The 22,687-nt window shown below is 53.5% G+C and overlaps 1 protein-coding gene across 3 annotated transcripts in view; it reads left to right on the top strand.

The window, feature by feature from the left end:
• The first annotated feature begins 116 nt into the window (after positions 1 to 116).
• Positions 117 to 22,687, top strand: part of LOC122385411 (protein ECT2-like) — a 72,541-nt gene continuing 49,970 nt past the window's right edge. The window contains exons 1-16 of one of the 3 annotated variants that reach the window (XM_043373655.1): positions 117 to 136; positions 1,823 to 1,922; positions 2,607 to 2,686; positions 2,890 to 3,017; positions 3,929 to 4,067; positions 4,478 to 4,584; positions 5,989 to 6,091; positions 6,463 to 6,615; positions 8,176 to 8,316; positions 8,667 to 8,831; positions 9,161 to 9,269; positions 10,185 to 10,321; positions 16,805 to 16,993; positions 19,142 to 19,349; positions 19,749 to 19,909; positions 21,523 to 21,645. In XM_043373655.1, the coding sequence (XP_043229590.1) occupies positions 1,889 to 1,922; positions 2,607 to 2,686; positions 2,890 to 3,017; positions 3,929 to 4,067; positions 4,478 to 4,584; positions 5,989 to 6,091; positions 6,463 to 6,615; positions 8,176 to 8,316; positions 8,667 to 8,831; positions 9,161 to 9,269; positions 10,185 to 10,321; positions 16,805 to 16,993; positions 19,142 to 19,349; positions 19,749 to 19,909; positions 21,523 to 21,645 (1,977 nt within the window). In that variant the 5' untranslated portion in view covers positions 117 to 136; positions 1,823 to 1,888. Of the gene's footprint in view, positions 137 to 1,822; positions 1,923 to 2,606; positions 2,687 to 2,889; positions 3,018 to 3,928; positions 4,068 to 4,477; positions 4,585 to 5,988; positions 6,092 to 6,462; positions 6,616 to 8,175; positions 8,317 to 8,666; positions 8,832 to 9,160; positions 9,270 to 10,184; positions 10,322 to 16,804; positions 16,994 to 19,141; positions 19,350 to 19,748; positions 19,910 to 21,522; positions 21,646 to 22,687 lie in introns of those variants that run through there. The other 2 variants (XM_043373653.1, XM_043373654.1) reach the window with 2 other exon arrangements.

The raw sequence follows: 22,687 nt of genomic DNA, 5'->3' as shown, positions 1-22,687 counted from the left end.
TAAACAACAGCAAATCGTGCTTAAATTAATACGTTGGTGAGCAAGTTTTGATTTGGTGGTCACGTTTTACAGGGCAAGGACATTTCGGACCAATCAGCGGGCGGCAATTTTCAAAACACCTGCATGCGAAGGAGTGGTTAGTTTCCGTTTAAATTAGGGCTAAAATGCAAAATAGTTTGCATGATCTGTTTGTATCTTTTCTCAAACCGGTCAATATTATGGTGGGAAAGACCGTGGTATTTTTATTTTAAACAGTATCTTACCAATGTGTCAGGGAATGGGTTAGTAGACTGCGCCGTATTTGTCGTGCTCATGTGTCTGAATTTGAATCTGTAAACAATTCTTTGTTATTTATTTTGTTTCTGGATAATATAGTAGATGGTTAGTCTTCAAAATTCAGGTATTCTTGTTAATGTTGATTGCTTCTTGAATAGACCTTCTTACTCTGAGCCACCTTCCCCCTGAGGGCTGTTCACGAATCACGGGCACCGCAAACTGCTGAGTGTGGTGTGTGCAGCAGGCATGGGGTAGGGGATGGGTTGGTGGTTATGCCATCAGGGCTTCGTGCGGTGGATGTACCCTGACCGCCGACCGGCCACAGCGATCGCTGTGTGCAGTGACGGAAGGCTGACGTAGGGACGCGGTGGGTGGAGCTTAGATCCTGTGTACAGTTCTACTTCTAACGCACACAGGGTCCATGAACAGCCCTCAGGGCAGTTCACATTGCCTGTCCCTAAAAGACACTAACCGCTAGCTGCATCAGGTTGGACCATTTTGCCAGTACTCCTGCCTGTTTGGCTTATTTGGCATTTAAAGCCATGGTAAAAGTAGCCTTAAGCACACCAGACTCATAATTTGATAAAAACTGAAGCTATTTGCCTCTCATATGGTCATACCTATCCAATAATTTTAAACAGCTCAGCAATGAGTCATCTGAGTGGACCCACTTTGAATTACATATGGTGTAGTGTAGGTCCATGCTGCCAGCTGCAAAGCTCAACTTGCCTGTTCAACTCACCTGTTTGTTTGTTTGTTGTGTTTCTTTGTTTGTAGTATGGGAATCTTGATTAAGTCTAGTTTGTAGTGGTGTGGATGGGTTCTGCTGGGGCATGAGCTGTGCAGAGCCACTGTCCACTGGTGTGGTGCAGATGGTGTGAATTGCTGAGCAGTACAAGCCCTAACATTGAACTGTGCTGAGCTTCTGTGCTGGCACATAGCATGCTGTTGTCAAAGAAAATGATGTATGGGACTTGGGACTTGGGAGCCAAATGGTGTCAGCCCGAGTGTTTTGTTACATTTTTGTATCAAAAGTGTAAATGTCTAATAAAAACTAAGAAATATCATAAGTTTTGATCAGCTTTGATAGGTGAAAATTTGCAGTCAGTTGTGGTGGGCTGGTTCAGATTTTCTTCCCTTGCTGGGGTGGCTGTCAAGTGCTGTCATGCTTTGCAGTCTGGATGTAGGCACCAATGCTTAGAAGCTGGAATCAACTCAGAACTTATTAAATCTGAATTCTGTAATGAGCTTGAACTGTAACATAGCTTCCTGTCAATAATAGGATTACTTTTTACCCATCCAAGGAAGATGAAGCACAAGCTATTCATTGGATTTCCTTGAATGTGAAAGTTACAAGTTGACTAATACTCTGTTACCTACCCTGTTTTGTAGACAAGACATGAACTACAAAATGCAAGCAACCATGCAGGTTTGGGGTGTCCACTGATGTCAGAGATGAATTGTTATTTGTACATCAAAGAAGCATGATGTAGTTTAATAAGTAGGCTACATTTTGACATTGATTTTGTTTTGTCTCTATTAACAGGGCAGCAACACTCAGACATATATTTTAAAGTTGTTCATTACTAAGACAAATGCATGACTGGTGACAATGGAAACTGACAAGCCACCAGCAGGAGCACAAAGTGAGTAACATTTACTTATTGTCAGTGTGTCATATTTAATTTTAGTATGCAAAAATTGAGTTTTTAAAGCCTTTTTCAGTTTTTACTCAATTTCAATTTGATAGATGTAACAATGAGCTTTTTTTCCCTATTTTATCTGGGCAGTAATTTTGCTCCTTTTCTCCTAATGGCCTTATCTAACTGGGTTTTAAACTTCTGGCTTGCATGAAAAAGAAATGTCACTCTGCTTCCTATAATATTACCGAGCTGTTTTGGTTAAAATGTCTAGCTGAACCTGAAGCTCGGTCTGTAGAGCGTTGGACTCTGCGTGGTGAGAGCACGCGTCGTGGTTATAACAGTCCGCGTTCGAAGCGCGACCGGCGCACGATGTTTATGAGCCTCCTGACGGGTATGGTTGCGGTCGGCGGCAGGTCGTAGCCAGTCGAAGTCAGTGAGGGTACCGGCCGTGCGCTGCTCGCTGCTATGTGCGTACGTTAAATGTCGGACTCTAAATTCTGTCTTGGACCAGGAATTGCGCGATCGGAGGGTTGAAGGCAGGACTGATGCAACAAGCTCTATTTAGCGGGGCTTTATGCTTGTGAATTCTTCCATCGAAAAGGCTCGGACTAAATTTATGGAAATAAGAAATCAGGCCTATATACAAGTTTGCAGCCATGTTTTGACATTCTCCATACACTCCGGCAGAAAATGAACTGGCTAGCCTGCGGCTGTGCGTTACTGAGCCGTCCTTCTCAGAGGATCCCAGGGTCATTCACGCAGCAGAGGTGAGTTCGCAACCAGCCTCCTGTGGCTGCTGTGAATATTGGTCTATACAGGCAATTCTTATGGTTGTAAGTAATAAGTACCTATGTTTGCTTTTCGTACATATGTATAGTTAGACATACGGGAACAAATGATATGTTAATTGTTTTCCGGTACTTTCATAGCTGATATCTTTGTTGTTGACAATTTTCTGTTGTGTTTCCAGGTTCTGAAGCTGCCTATAACGACAAAATCAATAGAGGAGTGTCTGGCAGATACAGAATACGAGACAATCTTTCTAGTCAAGGAGTTCGATGGCGACCTTTACACCCATCTCGTGGAATCCGAGGGAGTGTGAGTACATAGACAACGTGTCTTCAAATACGCCGGTCTTTCCCCATGTAGTTCAGATCGCCGCGTGACTGCTGATGGCGGCAGGTGGCTGCTCTTCGTGCTTCAGTGCGTTGTTGACCGGGCATCGCTGACACCGTTTGTCATTCCGATGATAAACACGTGAACGTGATTGTCTATAGTTGCTGGGCGTAAGGACGAACCGTGGCGGCCTGCCCCCAGGCAGCCGCAGTTTAACGTCGCTATTGTTAGGGAGGTGTTTCAGATGTTTGCTGATATAGTAACGTCATCTTATTACTCCTTTTTTTCAGAACAGCGTTTAAGATTGTGACCATGTATTTGGTAACTTAACATATTTCTGCAGCTCTTCGTCCTACATCGCTGTGAGCTGTCCCACGCACGGCTCCGTCAGCTGTCCCCGTCTGTCCCACGCACGGCTCCGTTAGCTGTCCCCGTCTGTCCCACGCACGGCTCCGTCAGCTGTCCCCGTCTGTCCCATGCACGGCTCCGCCAGCTGTCTCCGTCTGTCCCATGCACGGCTCCGTCAGCTGTCCCCGTCTGTCCCATGCACGGCTCCGCCAGCTGTCTCCGTCTGTCCCATGCACGGCTCCGCCAGCAGTGTCCCCGTCTGTCCCATGCACGGCTCTGTCAGCTGTCCCCGTCTGTCCCATGCACGGCTCCGTCAGCTGTCCCCGTCTGTCCCATGCACGGCTCCGTCAGCTGTCCCCGTCTGTCCCATGCACGGCTCCGTCAGCTGTCCCCGTCTGTCCCATGCACGGCTCCGTCAGCAGTGTCCCCGTCTGTCCCATGCACGGCTCCATCAGCTGTCCCCGTCTGTCCCACGCACGGCTCCGTTAGCTGTCCCCGCCTGTCCCCGCCTGTGTCTCTGTCTGACCCGCGCCGCCCGTCTCCTGCAGTGTGGTGGGTCGGCCGGCTCTGCTCGACATCGTGGCGCGCCACATCCCCATGCCGAACCTGGCGCGGCCCCTCTACTCTGCGGCCATGAAGGACGTCACCATGTGCTTCACCGGCTTCAGGATGCGGCAGCAGCTGGTCAGTGGCCTAGTGCTCTATGTACTTGGGGATCTTGACCTTTGAGGCTTGTCGTCTCTACATAATGTACTGTATGACGTAATTATTACGTCAGCTTGTGTTGCCTCCTCCTCCTCCCCCCCCCGGGAAAAGTACAGAGGTGGCTGTTTCGCCGCATATTTTCATATATAATTTTCATAATATAATTTTCATTATGCAGGCATGAGTGAGTACCATGGTAGATGATTAAATCATGATTCTAGTAAATCATTTAATCCCGCTGAGTAGGTATGTAGCCGAGCCCGCAGCGTAACTGTTACCGCGCTCTCTGGGTGTACTGCGCGCTATGTCACGCGGCACCTGGCGGTGTCAGCGGCTGACTCAGGAAATCTGACGGCTGACCCTGTGTGTGTGCGTTCCCCGGTCGGCAGAAACGTCTGGTGGACCTGGTACACCACCTGGGTGGCTCGGTGCGCCGCGAGGTCGGACCCAACATCACACACGTCGTGGCCAACGCCTGCTCCGGAGACAAGTACAGGTACGGATCGGTAGGGGCGAGTACAGGTACGGGCGGGTAGGGACGAGTACAGGAACGGGTGGGTAGGGGCGAGTACAGGTACGGGCGGGTAGGAGTGAGTACAGGCACAGCCGGCAGGAGCCCCGGTGATGAATGCAGGTGGGTGGGTAGGCTGGTGTTTGTGATATAGATGTTTTATTCAGCGGCCGTTATCCTTACCTGTGATGTCTCACGCTGGGTGCCTGTCTAACTGATGCGCTTGTCATCCAGGGCGCAAAATACATACACCGACTCCGAGGAGTCTGCACGGCCTGTAAACCCTAGTACAATTATTTTCCTGCGTCCATTCAGCCGTCGTGGGGACATCGTAGCATTGCAGTTTGTTTATGCAAAGTTGCGTTTCGGTAGTTTGCCAGCGCGGTGTTTCCGTGGCGCATATTTAGCTGCGGAATAGAAGCCACGGTAGGTTTGAACTAGTCTGTGTTCTCCCGCATTTGTCGCGTTCGAGGGTTGTGACAGGTGCACTGCAGTGAAGAAATCCAACGGCGGCTGTGGGCTCCGACGGGTGCTTTGGTGGATTTACCCGCTGTGTGTGGCGTCTCCCTGACGCAGAGTGTTACAATGGCCCGCCGTGACGCCTCCCTGACGCACAGTGTTTATTATTTATTTATTTATTTATTTGACATCGTAGGCTCATTCCACAAAAATGGCTATTCCTGAACCAGGGTCGCAATATAAAATGATGGGTGTCGTGGGAAAAACATACGCACGCACGCACACAGACAGACTTTCGTTCGCAGTCACTCTCTCACAAACGTGTCGTCATAAAGTATTGCTAACGGTCGGCCGCCTGTTGTCGCAACAAGTGCCGGTGCAACTCTGCCTTGAACGCGCGCAGGTTCAGGTCACACATCGCCGGTGGTAGGCTATTAAAAGCTGTCACGGCGGTAAAGAGGAATCGTCTCCTCCCGGACTCCGATTTGATTCTGGGCACATGTAGCATATCTATCTGTCTTGTGGCTCGCTGATGTACGTCACGTCTATGCACTATTCTACTCGCGATTGACTCGGGCTGCGCAGTGACCAGCATACGTTTCAATAGGGTCAGCACATGGTATAAGTACATGTTACGCGCGGACAGCCATCCCAGGTCACGCAGGACGTCACTAACATGATCAAACTTCCGACGCCCCGATATCACACGGGCTGAGAAATTCAGCAGCTTTTGCAGACGTGTGAGCTGAGTGGTATTGCAGGAGCCGTACACACTGATACAATAGCGGATGAGCGAAATGACTAGACTTTGGACTAGGGTGGTGAGCGTCGAATGCGGTAAAATATGTCTAGAGTGACTCAATCCGATTAAAATACCTGTGCAGCGCCGGACGACAGTGTTACAATGACCCGCCGTGACGCCTCCCTCAGGTACGCGGTGACGTTTGGCCTGCCCGTGCTGCGAGACACCTGGATCGAGACTGTGTGGCAGCGGCGAGAGGAGCTGGGACTGATCGCCACGCACAGAGATATCGTGAGTGTCTCCCCACGGAGTTATCGCGAGCTTTCCCTAGCTCTCGGTCTGTATCTGCCAGGATATTGCATGCAGCCCATAATATTTAAGCGATCACTTCACCGCATCAGCTTTACCGTTGTGTTTCGATAATTGCTCAATGGTCATTTTTATTCGTACTTTTCAGTCTTTTTTTTTTGCATGGGTGTTCGAGCGATTATTTCCTGCAGAATTTGTGGCATTGAATCGTTTTCTTGTGTATGTGTTGCTTGCTATTTTCATTGGGCTGCGATTTCCAACAGTAATTAGATTTAAACAGCTGGCTCCCCTGGTTTCGACCCCTCCCCTTCTGAGTCCCACCTCCACTGACGCGCTCTGTACCGTCCCCTCAGATGGCGCCGCACAGGGTGCGGCCGTTTTTCGGCGCGCGAGTCCGCCTGCTGGGCTTCTCGTCCGAGGAGAGGGAGCACATGGCAGAGGTGCTGGTAGACAACGGCGGTCAGCTGGCCAGCGAGGAGCCCGGCGCCGAGCCCTGCACCCACCTGGTCAGTTTAATTCTAGATGGGAGATTCATGTCATTCGGTTATTCAGATGGTCAGTTATTCTAGATGGGAGGGTCGTAGGGCTGAGGGAGTAGCTGACCAGGTATCATCCCGGACCGAGGCGGTAGCGTTTGACTTGTGTAAGGGTCGGGATGTTGGGGGAGTGACAGTATTTTGGTCGCAATACTGTGTGTATTGAGTGTTACGCTGTCGAAAGTCCGTGCTGAGCACGGAGCATGAGTATGTTGTTCATGTGGTGATGCCCAACGAGTTGCGTTGGCCCCCGTTTACTTCCTTCCCACCCCGCTTGTCTGACCGAGGTGGTGCCTGCGGCTGACCTATGTGGTCCGCGCCCCTGCCTGACCTCTCTACCCCGCTGGTCTGTCGCAGGTGGTGCCCCAGACTGACCTCTGTGGTCTGCCCCTGACTGACCTCTTTACCCCGCTGGTCGCAGGTGGCTCCTCACGGTGCGAGCGACTTTAGCGAGTGTCATTTGAGCGAACGTCATTTGAGCGAACCATTTTCAGCGAATGGCAATTCAGCGATTATCAAGTTCATCGATTATCAAATATAGCGATTATCAATTTTAGCGAAAGCTATGTTTCAGCGACATCTATTTCGTCGACTACAATTTGAGCGACTGTCAGTTCAGCGAAACATTTCATCGTCCTGTAACGGTGATTTTGATTTTTTCTTTTGCGAGCGTATGCGTACGAATGTTTCCGGAATTTCCTATGGTTATCCGGAACTGGATGGCGGATGTCGTGCGTTCAAAGGTCAGACATTGAGCTCCAAATTTAATGCTACATTTGTCAAAAATTCCAACGGTTCAATATCACCCCCCCCCCCCTACCCCACCCTGCTCTTTGTCAATAATGGTGACCAAACGTTTGTTCAGAAATCAATATTGCTTGTGCTTTTTTCGCGAAATTGCCCCGCTTGAATTTGGATCAGTTCCCCATGCTGTAAAATGTGTTCTTCCCCCAAGCACCGTACGAATTTCCAGATATTTGGGTGAGGTCCCTGAAACAGACTGGATTCCCCTGTGCCATCTCTCTAGTTTATTATTGGTCCTCGGCATTCCTTCCGTCGCCGTATCTCTCACGTTCCACATTTTCAATTCAAATTTTGCCCGCCTCCTTCCCCTCCCATGCACCCCTTGTTGGTCGTCCGATGTACATATGTGTCTTCAAAATTCAAACGATGCGTAAAGAGGTGCAATAATTTCCGAAAAGTAACAAATGATTTACTTATGTCGCGTTCGGTCATTCGCTGTAACTGCATCGCTCAATTGGTCTCCCACTGACCACCATATATTCGCTCAATCTGGTTTCGCTGATTCTGGTCCTCGCTAAAGTTGATAATCGCTGTGATTGAATTCGCCGACTTCACAATCGCTTAAAAAGTCAATCGCTTAAATTGATAGTCGCTGAAAATGTTTCGCTCAAATGTCGTTCGCTGAAATGACGTTCGCTCAGGTGTGGCAGAACCGGCTCCTCAGACTGACCTCTATGTATGGTCCGCGCCCCTGGCTGACCTCTTTGCCCCGCTGGTGTATTTCAGGTGGTGGACGACAGCACGGTGCAGGAGCTGCCGGAGCCGCCGCCCGAGCGCGCGCACCTGGTCAAGGCCGAGTGGTTCTGGGCCTGCATTCAGATGGACGCCGCTGCCGACGAGAGCATGTACCGCTTCCAGACCCCACCGGTCAGTGGGGGAGGGGGATGGTGCCGCTTACAGGGCTGTAACAAGGACAGGTACCGCCTACAGGCTCAGCACCGGGGGCAGATACCGCTTTCAGACGCCGCCGGTCAGGATGAAGGGGCTCCGGATTTTGCTCAGACCCCGTGGGTCGTAATTTCGGCGGCCGTATTTGCGCTCTCAGTGAGAGCCGACGCAAAAGTTGGTTCTTGTTATGTTAGTAAGATGGTACTTTTTTACAGTTCATTTATATTTGTCGACTGAAAATAGATAGGATTTTGCCGAAACAGCGCTCATGTTCGTTTTGTCGCCCACCTGCGGCCCGTTACTGACACTCGTTTCCGGCCGCCTCCCAGGCCCGGGAGGTGCCCAGCCCGGCGGCGGCCACCCTCCTCATGCCCACCATCACCCCGAGCTCGCGCACCACCCGCAAACGGAAGCGGCTCCGCGAGACGCTGCACCAGCTGGCGCGCGACACGCCCAGCCCGGCCGTGACGTCACCCACCGGCGGCCAATCGCAGGTCAGACGCCGCCCGCCGCTGCAGACTTGCAGTGACCCGGCCCGGGGACCCTGTCCTGGCGGCCCAGGCATACACATTGTGGCAACTGGGGACTATTTGATATGCATATTTTGTTAAGGCGTATGTCGTGCTTTACAGTCTCATCATTTTTTCTTAAATTGCTGACTTGATTGTTCATTGATTCGATGCTTATAGTCTCATGACTCGTTTTGTAGCATCTTACTTGATTTAGCATTAAAACAATCACGCTTTCTGATGGCACTGCTACCTGAATCGATCCCTGAGCTCGTGGCTCCCCTAACACGCCGCTCCCTCTCGGTGGCCGACAGCCGACGGCCAAGCGGCGCTCGTCCATCACCGACATCAACCTGCTGTCGACGTCGGGCTCATTCTTGGACGCCACGCCGGGCGGAGACACCGACACCTCGACCTTCGCCGGTACGGGCAGGTGCAGGGCGGGCGGGGAGCTCTGGAAGGACAGCGGGGGGCTGAGGCTGGCTGAGGGATGGTGGGATGGGATGGGTTGAGACTTTTAATCAGTAATGATGCGAAGGGATAATGGAAGTGATAAAACTGGGAGCGCCGCTATTGGAGGACGATACAACGGAAGATGCAAGAGCACTGGGACAAGCGCTGCTGTGTCCACTCCAGTTATCCGCCTCCACCCGAAACTGCACTCCCCTGCACCTTGTCTGACCCTACTCGGCCCTGTCTGACCGCACCTGACCCTGTTTGACCCACCTGACCCTATCTGAACCCCCAACCCCCCCCCCCCCCGACTCCGTCTGAACCCTCATGTCCCCATCTGACCTTAGTCGCGGCCTCTGGCGCTATGTTCCAGGTCCCGGCGCCTGTCCGTCCCGCCTGACCCCGATCTTTGAGAATCCTAACCTGTCGGTGGACCCGCCGAACTATACCCCCAACACCCCGCCTCCTCCGCCGCCGCCGCCGCCGCTCTCTGCTGTTGGTAAGGAGACCGTCTCTGGACGGCTGGGGCGGGGTCGACGGTAGAGGGGGGAGGCTGCTGAGACCTGCTAATGCGGGAGGGGGGGGGGGGTGATGGAGTTAATACGTGTGTGATGATGGCTAGCGTGACGTATTTTCGGTTCGGTGCTGGCTCACCGATGTTTTAATTTATGTTCCGTGTTATCACTTGTCTTCCTGTTATTTTCAGACTAGAATAACACCGCCATCGACGTGCCTTTAAAACTCAATTAACTATTAAGTAGTCATTTCAAGCATTGTGTTCGTTGCTGACAAGCTCCTCACGAGTGACCTTATGTCTCCAGCGCACGCTCGTCTCTTCCCCTGGCGGCGGTTGTCAGTATCTAAGGTTGCGTGTCCCTCCGTCAGATGGCACCTCACCTGCGCTGGGCGCGTCGCCGGCGCTGGCGGCCGACCTGCGCTCCATGTCGCCGCGGCAGCAGGTGTTTCACGAGCTGCTGCAGACCGAGACCAACTACGTCAAAGTGCTGCACACCGTGGTGACGGTACGGAGACGGGACGCGGGGGACGGTATGCAGACGGTTCACGGGGGACGCCGGAGCCACCCTGCCCGTGGTGACGGTACGGAGACGGGATTGCCTCCGTTCCATCGCTTCCATCCTCAGGACACAGAAATCCTTCTCCTCCACGCCGCAACCCCCACTGGACAGGCACCTTTATCTCATGCGGGCTGCTCCCTTGGAGCGGCACCGCTGCTCCCGAGGGAGCGCACCCCGTAGCCGGGTGCAGAGAGTGCTTGGGGGGCTGGTCGGCCTGTCCTTTCGGACGGGCTCAGCCCCGGCAACTCTCTAGGGTGTCTGCCCAGACCAATGTCTCCCCCTAATTCCTATCATCCTTCCGGCCCTGAAATGGTCTCGTCAGACCGAAAGGGCCTAACCCAACAAAACAAACAAGACGGGATGAGACACAGGTGGTAGCCCGGCACTGACACGGGAAGTACCGAGTAGCCCTGCCTGTGATGACGATATTAACCAAGGAGCACTTTTTTATCCTGCGGCCCTGTGGTGACGGCTCGGAGTGCGGAACACAGGGAACACCTACTGACCCTACCTCAGTGGTAACGGTACGGGGAGCGTGGGAGTCCTGCGAGTATATATGTACAGCGGCTGACAGGGACGATACGGACTCGGGTACTGTGCGACATGGGCCGACTCTCTTACCCATGCAGATTGCAGACTGCCTCTGTTAGCGATACAGTGGTCGGTAGGAGTAATTGTCGTAGGCCAGGACGGTATGCCAAGTTTCAGCTCTCTATCTCCAGCGTGTTCGGAGCTATCGCGAAAAAACCCTATGGGGGGGTGGTACCCCCCCCCCCCCCTCGGCCGGCGAGGCTTAAAAACACTTCGGAGGAATTGTGCTTTTCTGTTGAAAAATATGACTTCCCTTACCACTTCGCAAAAGCTTTCTGAGCAGTATGTGCTGAAGTGCTCACTGATCTTTTGAGCTCAAGTTCGGCCTTTGTTTTCCTATATCTTTGAATTATCCTCGTGTAAACAGCTTCCCGGGGCAGGCAGCCCAATTTGTTTTCCCTGTGTCATGCTGCGTCGTTTAACAGCTGCTGCGCCCGCTGAGTCACCGGAGGAGTATAATTACTGCGGACCCCCGCCGCGCGGCTGACTGGGACTCTGTGCTCCCGGGGCCGCGGCGGCGGGCGGCCCTCCCTCTGCGCCGGCCGCAGCGCGTCGCAGATCGACTGACGCCGCCCAGAGCCGCCCCTTTTGCGCGCCGACCATCCGCCAGTCCAAAGCCTCAATCAAAACCGCAATTTGTACGGGCGCTGTTTTGGCGAGCGCGCGGTCTGAAGCGGGCCGTGGTGGCCGTCGGAACTTTAGCGGCGCCGCTGAGCCGTTTGTTTTGCCCGGCCGTCCGCCAGTCGAGGGCGCGGAGAGACGCCACTCACGACGGCAGGAGTTGGCCGTGATGAATGGAGCGGCGTCTGATGATTAATGGGGCCGGCCATCGGCCGCGCTCATAGCTCCTTCTAAAGGCGATTTTTGCACAGATGTGCGGGATTTAAATGTGGTCACGATGAACCTTTCAGCTTTCAGCTGGACCGGTCTACTCTGGTTTGATAAAATATCCTGATTGAAGCGTGAGTTATCATTCTTGTTGTCACTAAATTATCGCTTAGCATTTCTCTCCGTCATACCGACGCATTCTTGAAGCTTTTGAAATTCAAACAGGCGTTGCAGTAGCGCGTTTCTTCATGCATGGGATCGCCGCCGATAGTGCTGGGCGGTCGGTGGCGACTCTCGCCCTGTCCGACTTACCCGTCTGGTCCGGCGCCGGATGGTGCCCCCCCCCCCCCCCCCTGTCCGTCTGTAGGGGAGAGTGGGGCAAAGCGGCCACCCGGGGCAAAGCGGCCACCCATCGTTTTAGCCCTTCATAGCTGGCGTCAGTTCCAATTTATGGTTTCCAATTATACTTCTCTTCACGGTCGTTCGAATGAGCCAGACCGGGGTTTCAGGCCCATCACCATTGTTCTGTGAAACACGGAAAAACATTTCTTGCCAGGTTACCAACTATGTTTACAATTTTTAAATGCTATGCTATTCCATAACCGTTTGGAATTTTCATAAGCGTTCTTGTCCATGCATTGCATGGTTATCGTACATGTATTCTACCAATTTTAATGTTTTTTACCCCACTAATAGCTAAGCTGGAATATTTTTGTCTCGGACGGTATGTGCGGGGCCATTGCCTCATATGATGGTTTTACCTCGGTTTTTACAGACGGCTCGAAAACAGAACATGGTGTCGGCTGCGCTTTTGTGACTGGTCATGACACACGCACATTCTCTTTGCCAACTTCTGCCTGTTTTTTCTTCCGAGCTCGTTGCGATTGAGAAGGCTTTGTGTTTTATCGAGGTGTCTGACAGAGTGACAGCTCCTGCTATCTGATCTTGTCAGACTCCCTTAGCAGCCTCTTATCTTTACGGAGTTTTAATCCAGACAACCCGATAGTACAAGACATTTTATCTCGTCTTACGTCGGTGGAACGAGTAGGTAAATTCATCCAGTTCTGCTGGATACCGTGCCATGTGGGCATAAGAGGCAACGAGCTTGCCGACGCGGCCGCAAGACGCGCGGCCGCGGCCCCCTGCCTCCGTCGTTTGCCTCTGCCGGCTCGCGATTTTTACCCAGCCGTTCGATCTTTTACGGCGTTTAGCTGGCAGACAGAGTGGCGTCTCCATGGATCCGAGAAGCTACGAAAGGTGAAACCTACTCTGGAGCCCTGGCAGTCTTGCTTTCAAGGCAAAAGACACCATGAAGTGGTCCTCTGCAGACTACGGATTGGGCATACGTATGCAACGCATGCCTATCTCCTCCGTGGAAATGATCAACCAACATGTAGCCATTGTGCCGTGCCGCTCACAGTCACTCACATTCTCTTAAGTTGCCCGCACCTCGAACCAAACCGGACACGCTGCCTCGGCCGCATTGCCCCAGGCACCACCATTCGCCACCTGCTGGGTGATGACTCACCCTGGGTTTTATCCGGCAGCATCTTTTCTTATATTCAATCCATCAGTTTTCCTGTGATATGCTCGTTTTATTAGTATAACGTATCTCAAGCAGCTCTAGTCTTCTTCAGTTCGTCAGTTCTCTGTTGACATATCCGCTTTACCAGTACAGCGTTATGGGCGCAAAATGACCACCGCAGTCGACGCGCCCGTAAACCCCAATGAACGAACGAAAAGTGGCCGGGGCAAAGTGGCCACCCCCAATTGGCCATAAGTTGCTTCCATCTGGATAAAAAACATTATTTATATTCAAATGTGTCGTCATGCATTCATCTTGGCCACTTTTCAGTTGCATGAGTTACCAAATAATGCAATTAAATGTTTATTTTCATGAAAATCCTTTGTTTACCTACAGGTGGAAGATGATAAAGTAAACATCCATCCTCGCTTGACCTTGTCACCATCAAATACCCTAGTCGTACACGAGGTAACTATTTTGTTTCTCATATCGAGACTTGAGAAGACGCCGGTGGCCGCTTTGCCCCAGGGTATGGGGCAAAGTGGCCAATATGCATAGGTGTAAAGTTTTGTCAATATCTTTCATAACCGCAGGTTGTTGTTTCATTAGACAAACACTATTCGTTAGAATTGTGTTTTTCTATTGAAAAACAACCGGAGCGGTCGTTCTCCGGGCTATGTTTTGCATGGTTGGCAGCGAATATGTGAACGCCTTTGGAAGTAAAACGCAGTTGAAATAAAAGGCAACTTAATAGGGATCACATTGGTATAGAAAGAATCTTTCCAAGTTTAAAAATCAAGCGTTGGCATCGTGAGAAGCGTTAGGGTGGCCGCTCTGCCCCACTCTCCCCTACCTATCCGGTCCGGTCACTGGTGGTGCCCCCCCCCCCTGTCCGTCTGTACCCGTCTGGTCCGGTCACTGGCACACCGGCCGTCCGGCCACCTCCAAATGAAGTTAGAGCCTCTATGGGCTCCCCACGGAGCGGCGCCGGCCCCAAAGTTTCCGCCCGTCGCGCCGCTGAGCAGTGGGCCGCCTCTCCGGGAACGTCGCCTCCGCCTCACTTTGCCGATATAGGGTTATGTAGTGAGGGAAGGGCAGCGACATTGCACAAGATACAGGCTTACTTTTGACAGTGAAATGAAAAATTCAGTCTGACGTTATTCGTCACTGATGAAGATCTTGGGTGCGTTATTTATTCATATTTTCCGGGTGGAGAGGTTCAGCATTTTATATGTAGCTGCATTTTGCTGATTGCAGCTCGGAACTCACGATGTCTAATGTTGAAAACAGCAGGCTGCTATAAACACGCAATGTGCCGATTCAATTTATTTTCAGCCTTTCCTCAGGAATTGAGAGCGTCTCTCTTTGTCCTGCTGTGTGTCCGACATGAAGCTCGGCCATTTCGAGTTGATGTGCGGTTTTACATCGTCCGGGCCTTTATACGAGTGTGGCCGCATTCGGCGCACGCTGTACGATGCAGATAACGGCTGGAGACGTCTGCCTCTGCAAATTACGGCGGCCGGCCGGGTCGTCTTGTTGACGCTGTGCGCCAGGGCGTGAGCGGCGCGTCGTCCGCCCCGTCCGCCGCCCGCATACCACGCGAGTGGCTTACATTCAGTCGCCAGACCGCCGGACGGTCACAGATTTACCGAGACGCACCGGCTCGCCGCGGCGGCACACGCTCGGACGGACGGACGGACGGACAGTAACTCGCGCGGCTGATTCCGCCCTGTCGTAGCCGGCCGTGGCGCCGCGCCGGTCGTTCGGCCGCCGTCCCGTTGCGTCTTTGACTCGTCTGGACGCGGCGCTCTGTTCGGACGGCGGCGCCTGGGAGCGGCCGACGAAGGAACACGTGCCGGCTTTGTCGGTGTGCCGGCCGCGGACGGAGGCCGGGAGACGGACGAGCCGGCGCCGGGCTCCAGGCAGCCGCGGCGGGCGGCCGGTCACCGCTGCCTGGAGGCTGCGCGCTGTGCAGGGAGAAGGCCAGAAGGATGTGGCGGCGTAGGCTGTACTATAGCTGAGATTGAGATTAGGGGTTAGTTTATGGGAGGCATTCATTGTTTGTGTATGTGGATGGCGTATTTGCAGCGGAATGGAATTGGACCGATTCACTGAATGAAAGAAGCTTGGTCCAAAGCAGCAGTAGTCATTATTTGTCTTACGACTTAAAATATAACAACATATTCACATAAACAGACACCACCATCTTTTACGCATTATATACGGGGGTCACTGTACCAGCGGGAGCGGCTACTTACTGCGTACCTGAATCATAGCAGGTCGCTGCATCAGTCAATTAGCTCTCCAACTTTTCAGCCATATATAGCTCCTATATGCATGGCTCCATACACAATACACATGCCCTAGGTTGCAGCCCGCCCGCCTCTCAACTTTGAGCTACCCGTTAGAGCAGGCTGTCTAACTGACTTCTGATGGGCCAATGGCCGTCTGCTCTACCGGCTGCCTGCTGGGCCAATGACAGACTGTTCTGCTGGCTGCTGATGAACCAATGACAGTCTGTTCTGTTAGCTGCTGCTGCGGCTCACGGACGTACAGCTGCGCCAATCGATAGCGGGCTGACCGGACGCTGATGCCGCCGCGGGGGTGTCCTGTCCTGTCCGCTGCCGACCGGAGACTGCCGAACAAAGATTGAAGGCGGGCTCAGCGGCACCTCCGGAGCCGCGCGGATGTGTTGTTTGTTGAGGTGCGGCCGGTAATGCGCTTACGGAGACGGTGGCCGGGCCCGGCTGCGCACAGTGATAAAATGGCATCCCAGGGCTTGCAGTTTGCCGTTGAACAGCTGTGTCTGGGAACAGATGTGCCTTTTAATCTGTAGGAGCTATGCATGACCTTCATTTATATTAATTGCCTTTGAAAAGTTCCGGTGATCTTTGAAGCGAGTTCGCTGCAGAGGCGAAATCTCCACCGTCCGGGAACTTTCTCTGTTCGGCCAGAATTAGCAGCCAGCGCTGGTGTAGTTTCCGGCGTGTAAATTAGCCCATCGAGCAGACCCGACATCCGGCGGGTGGGTCCTACACCGGCCGACAAGTCTGCTCTGTCCCCTCTGCAGACGGGTCTGTGCTCCGCCACCTCTGTCCGCTCTGGCTTCTGGCCCGCGCTCTGCCCTTCTGCCGTCGAGTCTGCTCTGTTCTCTCTGTTCTCTCTGTTCTATCTGTTCGGGGGTGGCTCCTCCTCCGCCTGGCGTATAACTACATGAATCGTGCCGCGGCGGGCGTCTCAGGGGCGGCACATTTCTTATACACATTTTACATTCATGTCTCATTTAGTGTCAGGCCACCAGCTCAACCTAAATGAACTCATCCCAAGGAAGGACTTAACGCTCGTCGCAACGATTCAACGGTTATATTGCCTATAGTGTTGAGAGAGTGAAAAGTCCATCCCCTTCCGCAGACCCGCACCATGTGCCGTTCTGCGCTGTCCGCCTCGTTGCGTGTGACGTATAACCGGTTCTCCCCTCTTTAAAGCTGTTCAAGGAGCCACTGGAGGGCGCTGATCAGGTGGGCGGGCCTCTGCTGGAGCCGCCCGACATTAAGATCATTTTCGGCAACATCCCGCCCATCTACGAGGTGCACTGCCAGCTGCGCGACGACCTGGCGGCCATGGCCGGCCGCTGGCGCGACGAGCTCTCGGTCGGCGAGGCCGTCATCAAATACGTGAGTACGGCCCGAGCGGCGGCCTCCGTCTCGTGTACCTCAGCTCGGCTCCGGTGCCGAGGGCGAGCGGGAACAGCAGAGACTCGTGGGTCATGTAGATAGGTAACGTGGAAAGGTTAACTTGTAATTGGTGTAGCGGGTTTCGAGTCAGTGTATTGCAGTAGCCGGGATACAACGATCCGTTTGATAACAAATGAATGTCCTTACCTTGCCTTTGTCTTGCCATTGTCAATTATGTGTTCCACCGAATCTATGTATGCCCTTTCGGCCGCTCCCATCACTCCATCCTGTGGGTCGGTCCCAGTTCCATATCCCGCCGCAGTCGTATGTTATCGTTACAGCGGCCGGCTGCCGTCTGCCGTCCGGCCGGCCGGCGGTCGTCTCTCCATTATCCGCCCACATGACACGGCGGCCATCACGCAGTGTCCACAGTCCCCTCCGTGACCAGCCGCCCGCGCGCCCGTGTCGACTTTGCCAATTATCGGCGCCCTGTTCCGGGTCAGTTACCGACGCGGCCGCGCTCGACGGATGTTAGTGAATTCCGGAGCGGCCGCCACAGCCGCGGAAACTCCAGTGCCGAGGCGCGTCCTTGGACGGGCCATCCGTTGTCCGTTTAGGGCCGCGGCCGGTTGTCTGTCCGTTAGTGACGTAAATTCCTGCGGTCGGGCAGCCGCTGTGTTTCATTGTGGGGCTGTCCGTCTTCGGCCGTCACGGTTGTGACATTTCTACCGACAGCGATTGACTGATGGCGCTGTTGTATTGTTTTATTTATTTAACGCCCGGACTGGATGGTTGAATTTCATTGGTAGTGATCTGACCTTCGAGGCGCCCTGGAAGTCTATTTGTCCTCGCTGCCGTCAGCCTGCCCTATTGCCGGCGTGGGCCGTCTGTCCTTTGACTTACCAACCTACCACTAACCCTACACTGCTGCTAGCGAGCGCGTTGTCTCGCAACAGCGGTGAATGAGTCCGCGTTGTGGAACTATTCCACCTTAACATTTTTATCAATTGTTCAACTCAATTAAAGGGACAGTATCATCGAAAAAAAAATCAATGTATGGAGCTGATTTTTTTTTTACTAGCATTTCTTGTTTTTCTGAATCAGAAAAACATAGTTTGAGGACCGAACTCGGTGAAAAATATTGCAACCACATTTCATTTTCATGATTCATTTTCATGAGCGAACCACCACTATACAAGCATGGCCGCCAGTTTGGAAGCATGCAAAATTACTACAGAACTGGCGCAGATAATACATTATTGACGCTACGCTTACGCGGTCGTTCTTCTGATTGAGTTGTCCTTACGGAGAGGTAGCCTTAGGTATTTGTAGCGTGTCGCACTCACTTGTATTTGCTTCCCGATCAAGATAACACTTCAGTACAGGTGCCGCACTCTCTGCGCTCGGCTCCGATCACACACTGCCCTGCGACCGGTCAGCGACCTCCGCCGGCAGGCAGATAGGCCCGCCCTCTACGATCGAACACCGAAAGTTGCAGTTCTTACTCTTAACACTAGTTGAACGCCTACATATTGCCTATAAAAATATCACGTGACAATTGGAGGGAGTGACAATTGGACGTGACAATTGACAATGGGAGAAAATATCACGTGACAATCACGTGATAAACGTCATACATTGGAGGGAGATTGTGATTCAAGCTGGAGGAATTCCTTTGTTGAGCCGCTAGAATCCGAAGGAAACAGCGGAAATTGCCTACGACTATTTAATGAATTTAACGGTGATGAATAAGTGCGAAAAACGTTTTGGCTTTATAAAATTTGATGAAATGACCAGGGTAAAAGTTTTATTACTGGCGGTCAATTCAAAACGGCGCAAACATTTAAAAAGTGAAGATAGTGAAGCACGATTCAGCACGATTCAAAGTGTGGTACACCTTTCGTACTTTGAGCGGCGATAGCGGGATAACGGTGTGGAGCTTCGAGGATCGGTCTTCAGTTCCCGGACCAGAAAGGTGGGGCCTATGCAATGTCAAATTTCATCAAAATGGTGATACTGTCCCTTTAACATTTCCGTGACATCTAATGTAGACCCACAACTATTTTTGAAATAATTCCTCCGTCGTTTCTTCCCTCTCCCCCTATCATTTATCGGGCTGTGGCTAACCGTCCCGCCCTGCCCCCACAGGGTGACGACCTGATGCGCTCCTACCCGCCGTTCGTCAACTTCTTCGAGAAGTCGAAGGAGACGCTGGTGCGGCTGGACCAGGCGCGGCCGCGCTTCCACGCCTTCCTCAAGATCAGCCAGAGCAAGCCCGAGTGCGGCCGCCAGACGCTGCAGGAGCTGCTGATCCGGCCCGTCCAGCGACTGCCCAGCATGATCCTGCTCCTCAACGGTACGAAGGACGGAGGGAAGGGAAAGTAGCGGGCCGGCTGGGAGGGGACTGACGTCATGAGGATGGAATGAAAATTGGTGGTTCTGTTTCAGTGCTTTTTTGGCTGGCCGGAGAAAGTCGTGTATTTTAGTTTCGTTAATCATGCATTTTTAACAGAAACAAAAACTTATTAAAGCTTCATCAGTCAACATTTTCACAACCTCATCGTTTCCTAGCATAGTGAGTGCTCCTGCGACCACAGCCAATTTGCGTGCCCATAAGCCCTTATCTGTCCACACTACTGTAAAATGGCTGACACTACTTCTCTATCCACGCTGCAGTCCTAACATCCCTGTCGTTCTCTCCTCGCTGACAGTATCTGACACCTCGCTCGCCCTCTCTCTCTCTCTCTCGCGGCAGACATTCTGAAGCACACGCCCAAAAGCCACCCGGACCACCAGAAGCTGGAGGAGGCCCTGGCCAAGATCAAGGAGGTGATGACCCACATCAACGAGGACAAGCGGCGCACCGAGGGTCAGATGGCGCTCTTCAACATCTTCAACGACATCGAAAACTGCCCGGTGAGACTGAGAGACAGTCGGCGGGGGCTGGAATTGGAAACTGCCCGTTCCACGGCCGTCGGCAGGGGCTGGGATTTGAGGCTGTACCCGCTCCGCTGCCGCCCGCCGCCGGTGGGGCTCAGTGATTGTTTTCGCCGCCGGTCGGGCGGCGCCGGTCGCGCTGAGCCAATAATCCGACCGTCTCCGAGCGGCCGGCAGCGCCATTCTTTATGGTGCCAGTTATTAAAGGCAACTGTTGATCGCGCTGCCGGTGACAGTTTATTGCCAGCGCCGCGCCGACCGAGACGGGGCTCGGACACGGGGTACACTGGGACGGGGCTCGGACACGGGGTACACGGTACCGACCGGGACGGGGCTCGGACACGGGGTACACGGTACCGACCGAGACGGGGGTCGGACACGGGGTACACGGACGGGACTCGGACACGGGGTACACGGTACCGACCGGGACGGGGCTCGGACACGGGGTACACGGTACCGACCGGGACGGGGCTCGGACACGGGGTACACGGTACCGACTGGGACGGGGCTCGGACACGGGGTACACGGTACCGACCGGGACGGGGCTCGGACACGGGGTACACGGTACCGACCGGCACGGGGCCTGGACACGGGGTACACGGCGGCGACTAGGAGGGAGTACAGACACAAGTACACGTTACGGACCGGGACGGGGCTCGGACACGGGGTACACGGCGGCGACTAGTGGCTGTCGCCGGGGAACTGTATAGTCGACTACAGAATGATGTTCCACTCCTCAGAAGCTATCAGTTGACCGGAGCGCTAATTTGTGCCGTTTATCACGCAATTAAGCGTGTCGATTGTGAGCATTGGAACAAAGCTAAAATTTGGGAACTCAGCCCGTGTAATGCGGCACAGCCTACCGCTCCAGGCAAATAATTGCCTGTGAAAAGTGGAACATCATTCTGTAGTCGACTACACATGACACGGTACATACACGGCGGCGACTAGGGCGGAATTCAGACACGATATATCCTAATATATGCAGCGATCCTAATATATATGCAGCGACTGGGTGACCGGGCCTTCACTCGCTAATCGATAATGACTATAAACAGCTGCTGTAGGTATATTCACTGCCAGCTGCAGAACAGGTGTATCATTACGATGGGCTGACTCTTGAACCCGTGTAACAAAGGCAATATCAGACCATCTCAGCTATATCGGACCTCCGACTGACCACTGTGGCCGGCGGATACTGAAAAGTCGCGTGTCTTTGCCCCGGCACAGAGAGGGGTGACGTCACGGACTGACGCGTATGACGTCACAGGTGATGTTTGCTCTGCGGGCCGGCGCCGCCGCAAAGTACACCTGCCCGCGGCCTCTCAGTATTTATAGACCGGTCCGCGGTGCGGTTTGACAAACAATAAAGGCGCCGGATGGGGTTTGAGGTGCCGCGGGCCGGTGTGGCCGCGGCCAGTGGGTGGCCCCGGGCGGGCGACCGTGATCATTGGGCACTTATGACATTGACATTGCCGTTACCGCTTATGGCTTGAAAAGTTTACAGCTTAGTGTATAAATGGTAGGATTTAGATGTTTTGGAACTTCTGCCACGGACGCGCTGTGACCTTGTGTGTTGTGTGACGTCACAGGCCCACATTGTGTCGTCCCACCGGTCGTTCGTCACACGCTGTGATGTGGTGGAGATCAAGGGTGACGGTCTGAGCGGCCGCGGCGACCACCTCATCATGTTCCTGTTCTCCGACATGCTGGAGGTGAGTGAGGAGGGGGAATGCGGTGAAGGTGAAGAATCCCTTACACGATGGAGTGACTTCAGTTCCCTGATCAGAATGGTGTGTTGAAAATGTTGTTTCATGACGGAGAGGTCCTGACATCGTTACGTCACATTATGCGCTGTTTGATCTGAAGAATGGATGGATGTGTTTGATAAGGACTACATTGATGTAGCTACATGGTTATCTTTACTTAAGTTCGCCTCATAATCGGATGAAGGCAATTCTGTTTCAGTAGTATTTCCGTCTTTCAGACATAAGATTAGCTCTTGTTCCTCCGAGTGTTATTCTGGGACGTGAAGCCTCCACGGTATAAAACGTAGCCACTAGACCGAATATTTGGTCGTCCCAACGCCCGCCTCTCCACTGTCCTCCCCGCCCGCCCCGCGGGGTCGACGGCCCCACTCTAGGGGAGGGAGCTGCTCCGGACTGTGCGCGCCCCATTGAGTCGGAAGGGGCAGCCGCGCGGCCGGTCGGGCGCGCTGCGGGCATTGTCTCCGAATGGAGCGCCGCGCCGTTTGTCGCTCCCGAACTGGGCACCAAATGTGAAGCGGAGTCGCGAGTCAGCGAGGCGCAGTGATGTAGTGGAGCTGTGACCGACTGCGGTCATCACTGAGTGACCGGGCCGCGGTCATCAGCGTCACACACTGACATACTGCGCGCTCATCCACTCCATACGCAGCCAGGGGATGGCCCGCGGTATCTATCTGTGCGTTCGCTGGAGCACGGACTGAAGGCATAAAGGGGCTCTGAGTCATGTCGCACGATGTCCATACGAAGTGGCTCCTCGGTGGCTCCAGCAGATGATTATGTCCATCCCTGTGTGGAGATTGGAGCGCGATCTGTGAAACTCCAGGTACGGCGCCCGGCGACCGGCTCGGTCCGCGGTATTTCACGGCGGCCGGCGGAGGGACGGCCCGTCGGCCCCGCGTTCCCCCGTAGGACGGCCGGGGTTTCCGACCGAGTGGCTCTCATCAGCGCCTGTTCAGCGGGCGGGTGACCTCAAAGGCCGCGCCGGCCGCGG

This window comes from Amphibalanus amphitrite, unplaced genomic scaffold (assembly GCF_019059575.1).
Source record: "Amphibalanus amphitrite isolate SeventyFive unplaced genomic scaffold, NRLGWU_Aamphi_draft 000218F_arrow, whole genome shotgun sequence".
In the NCBI taxonomy this organism is placed as follows: Eukaryota; Metazoa; Arthropoda; class Thecostraca; order Balanomorpha; family Balanidae; genus Amphibalanus; species Amphibalanus amphitrite.
The sequence above is the reverse complement of the archived record's forward strand: the minus strand, read 5'-3'. Positions and strand labels throughout refer to the sequence as shown.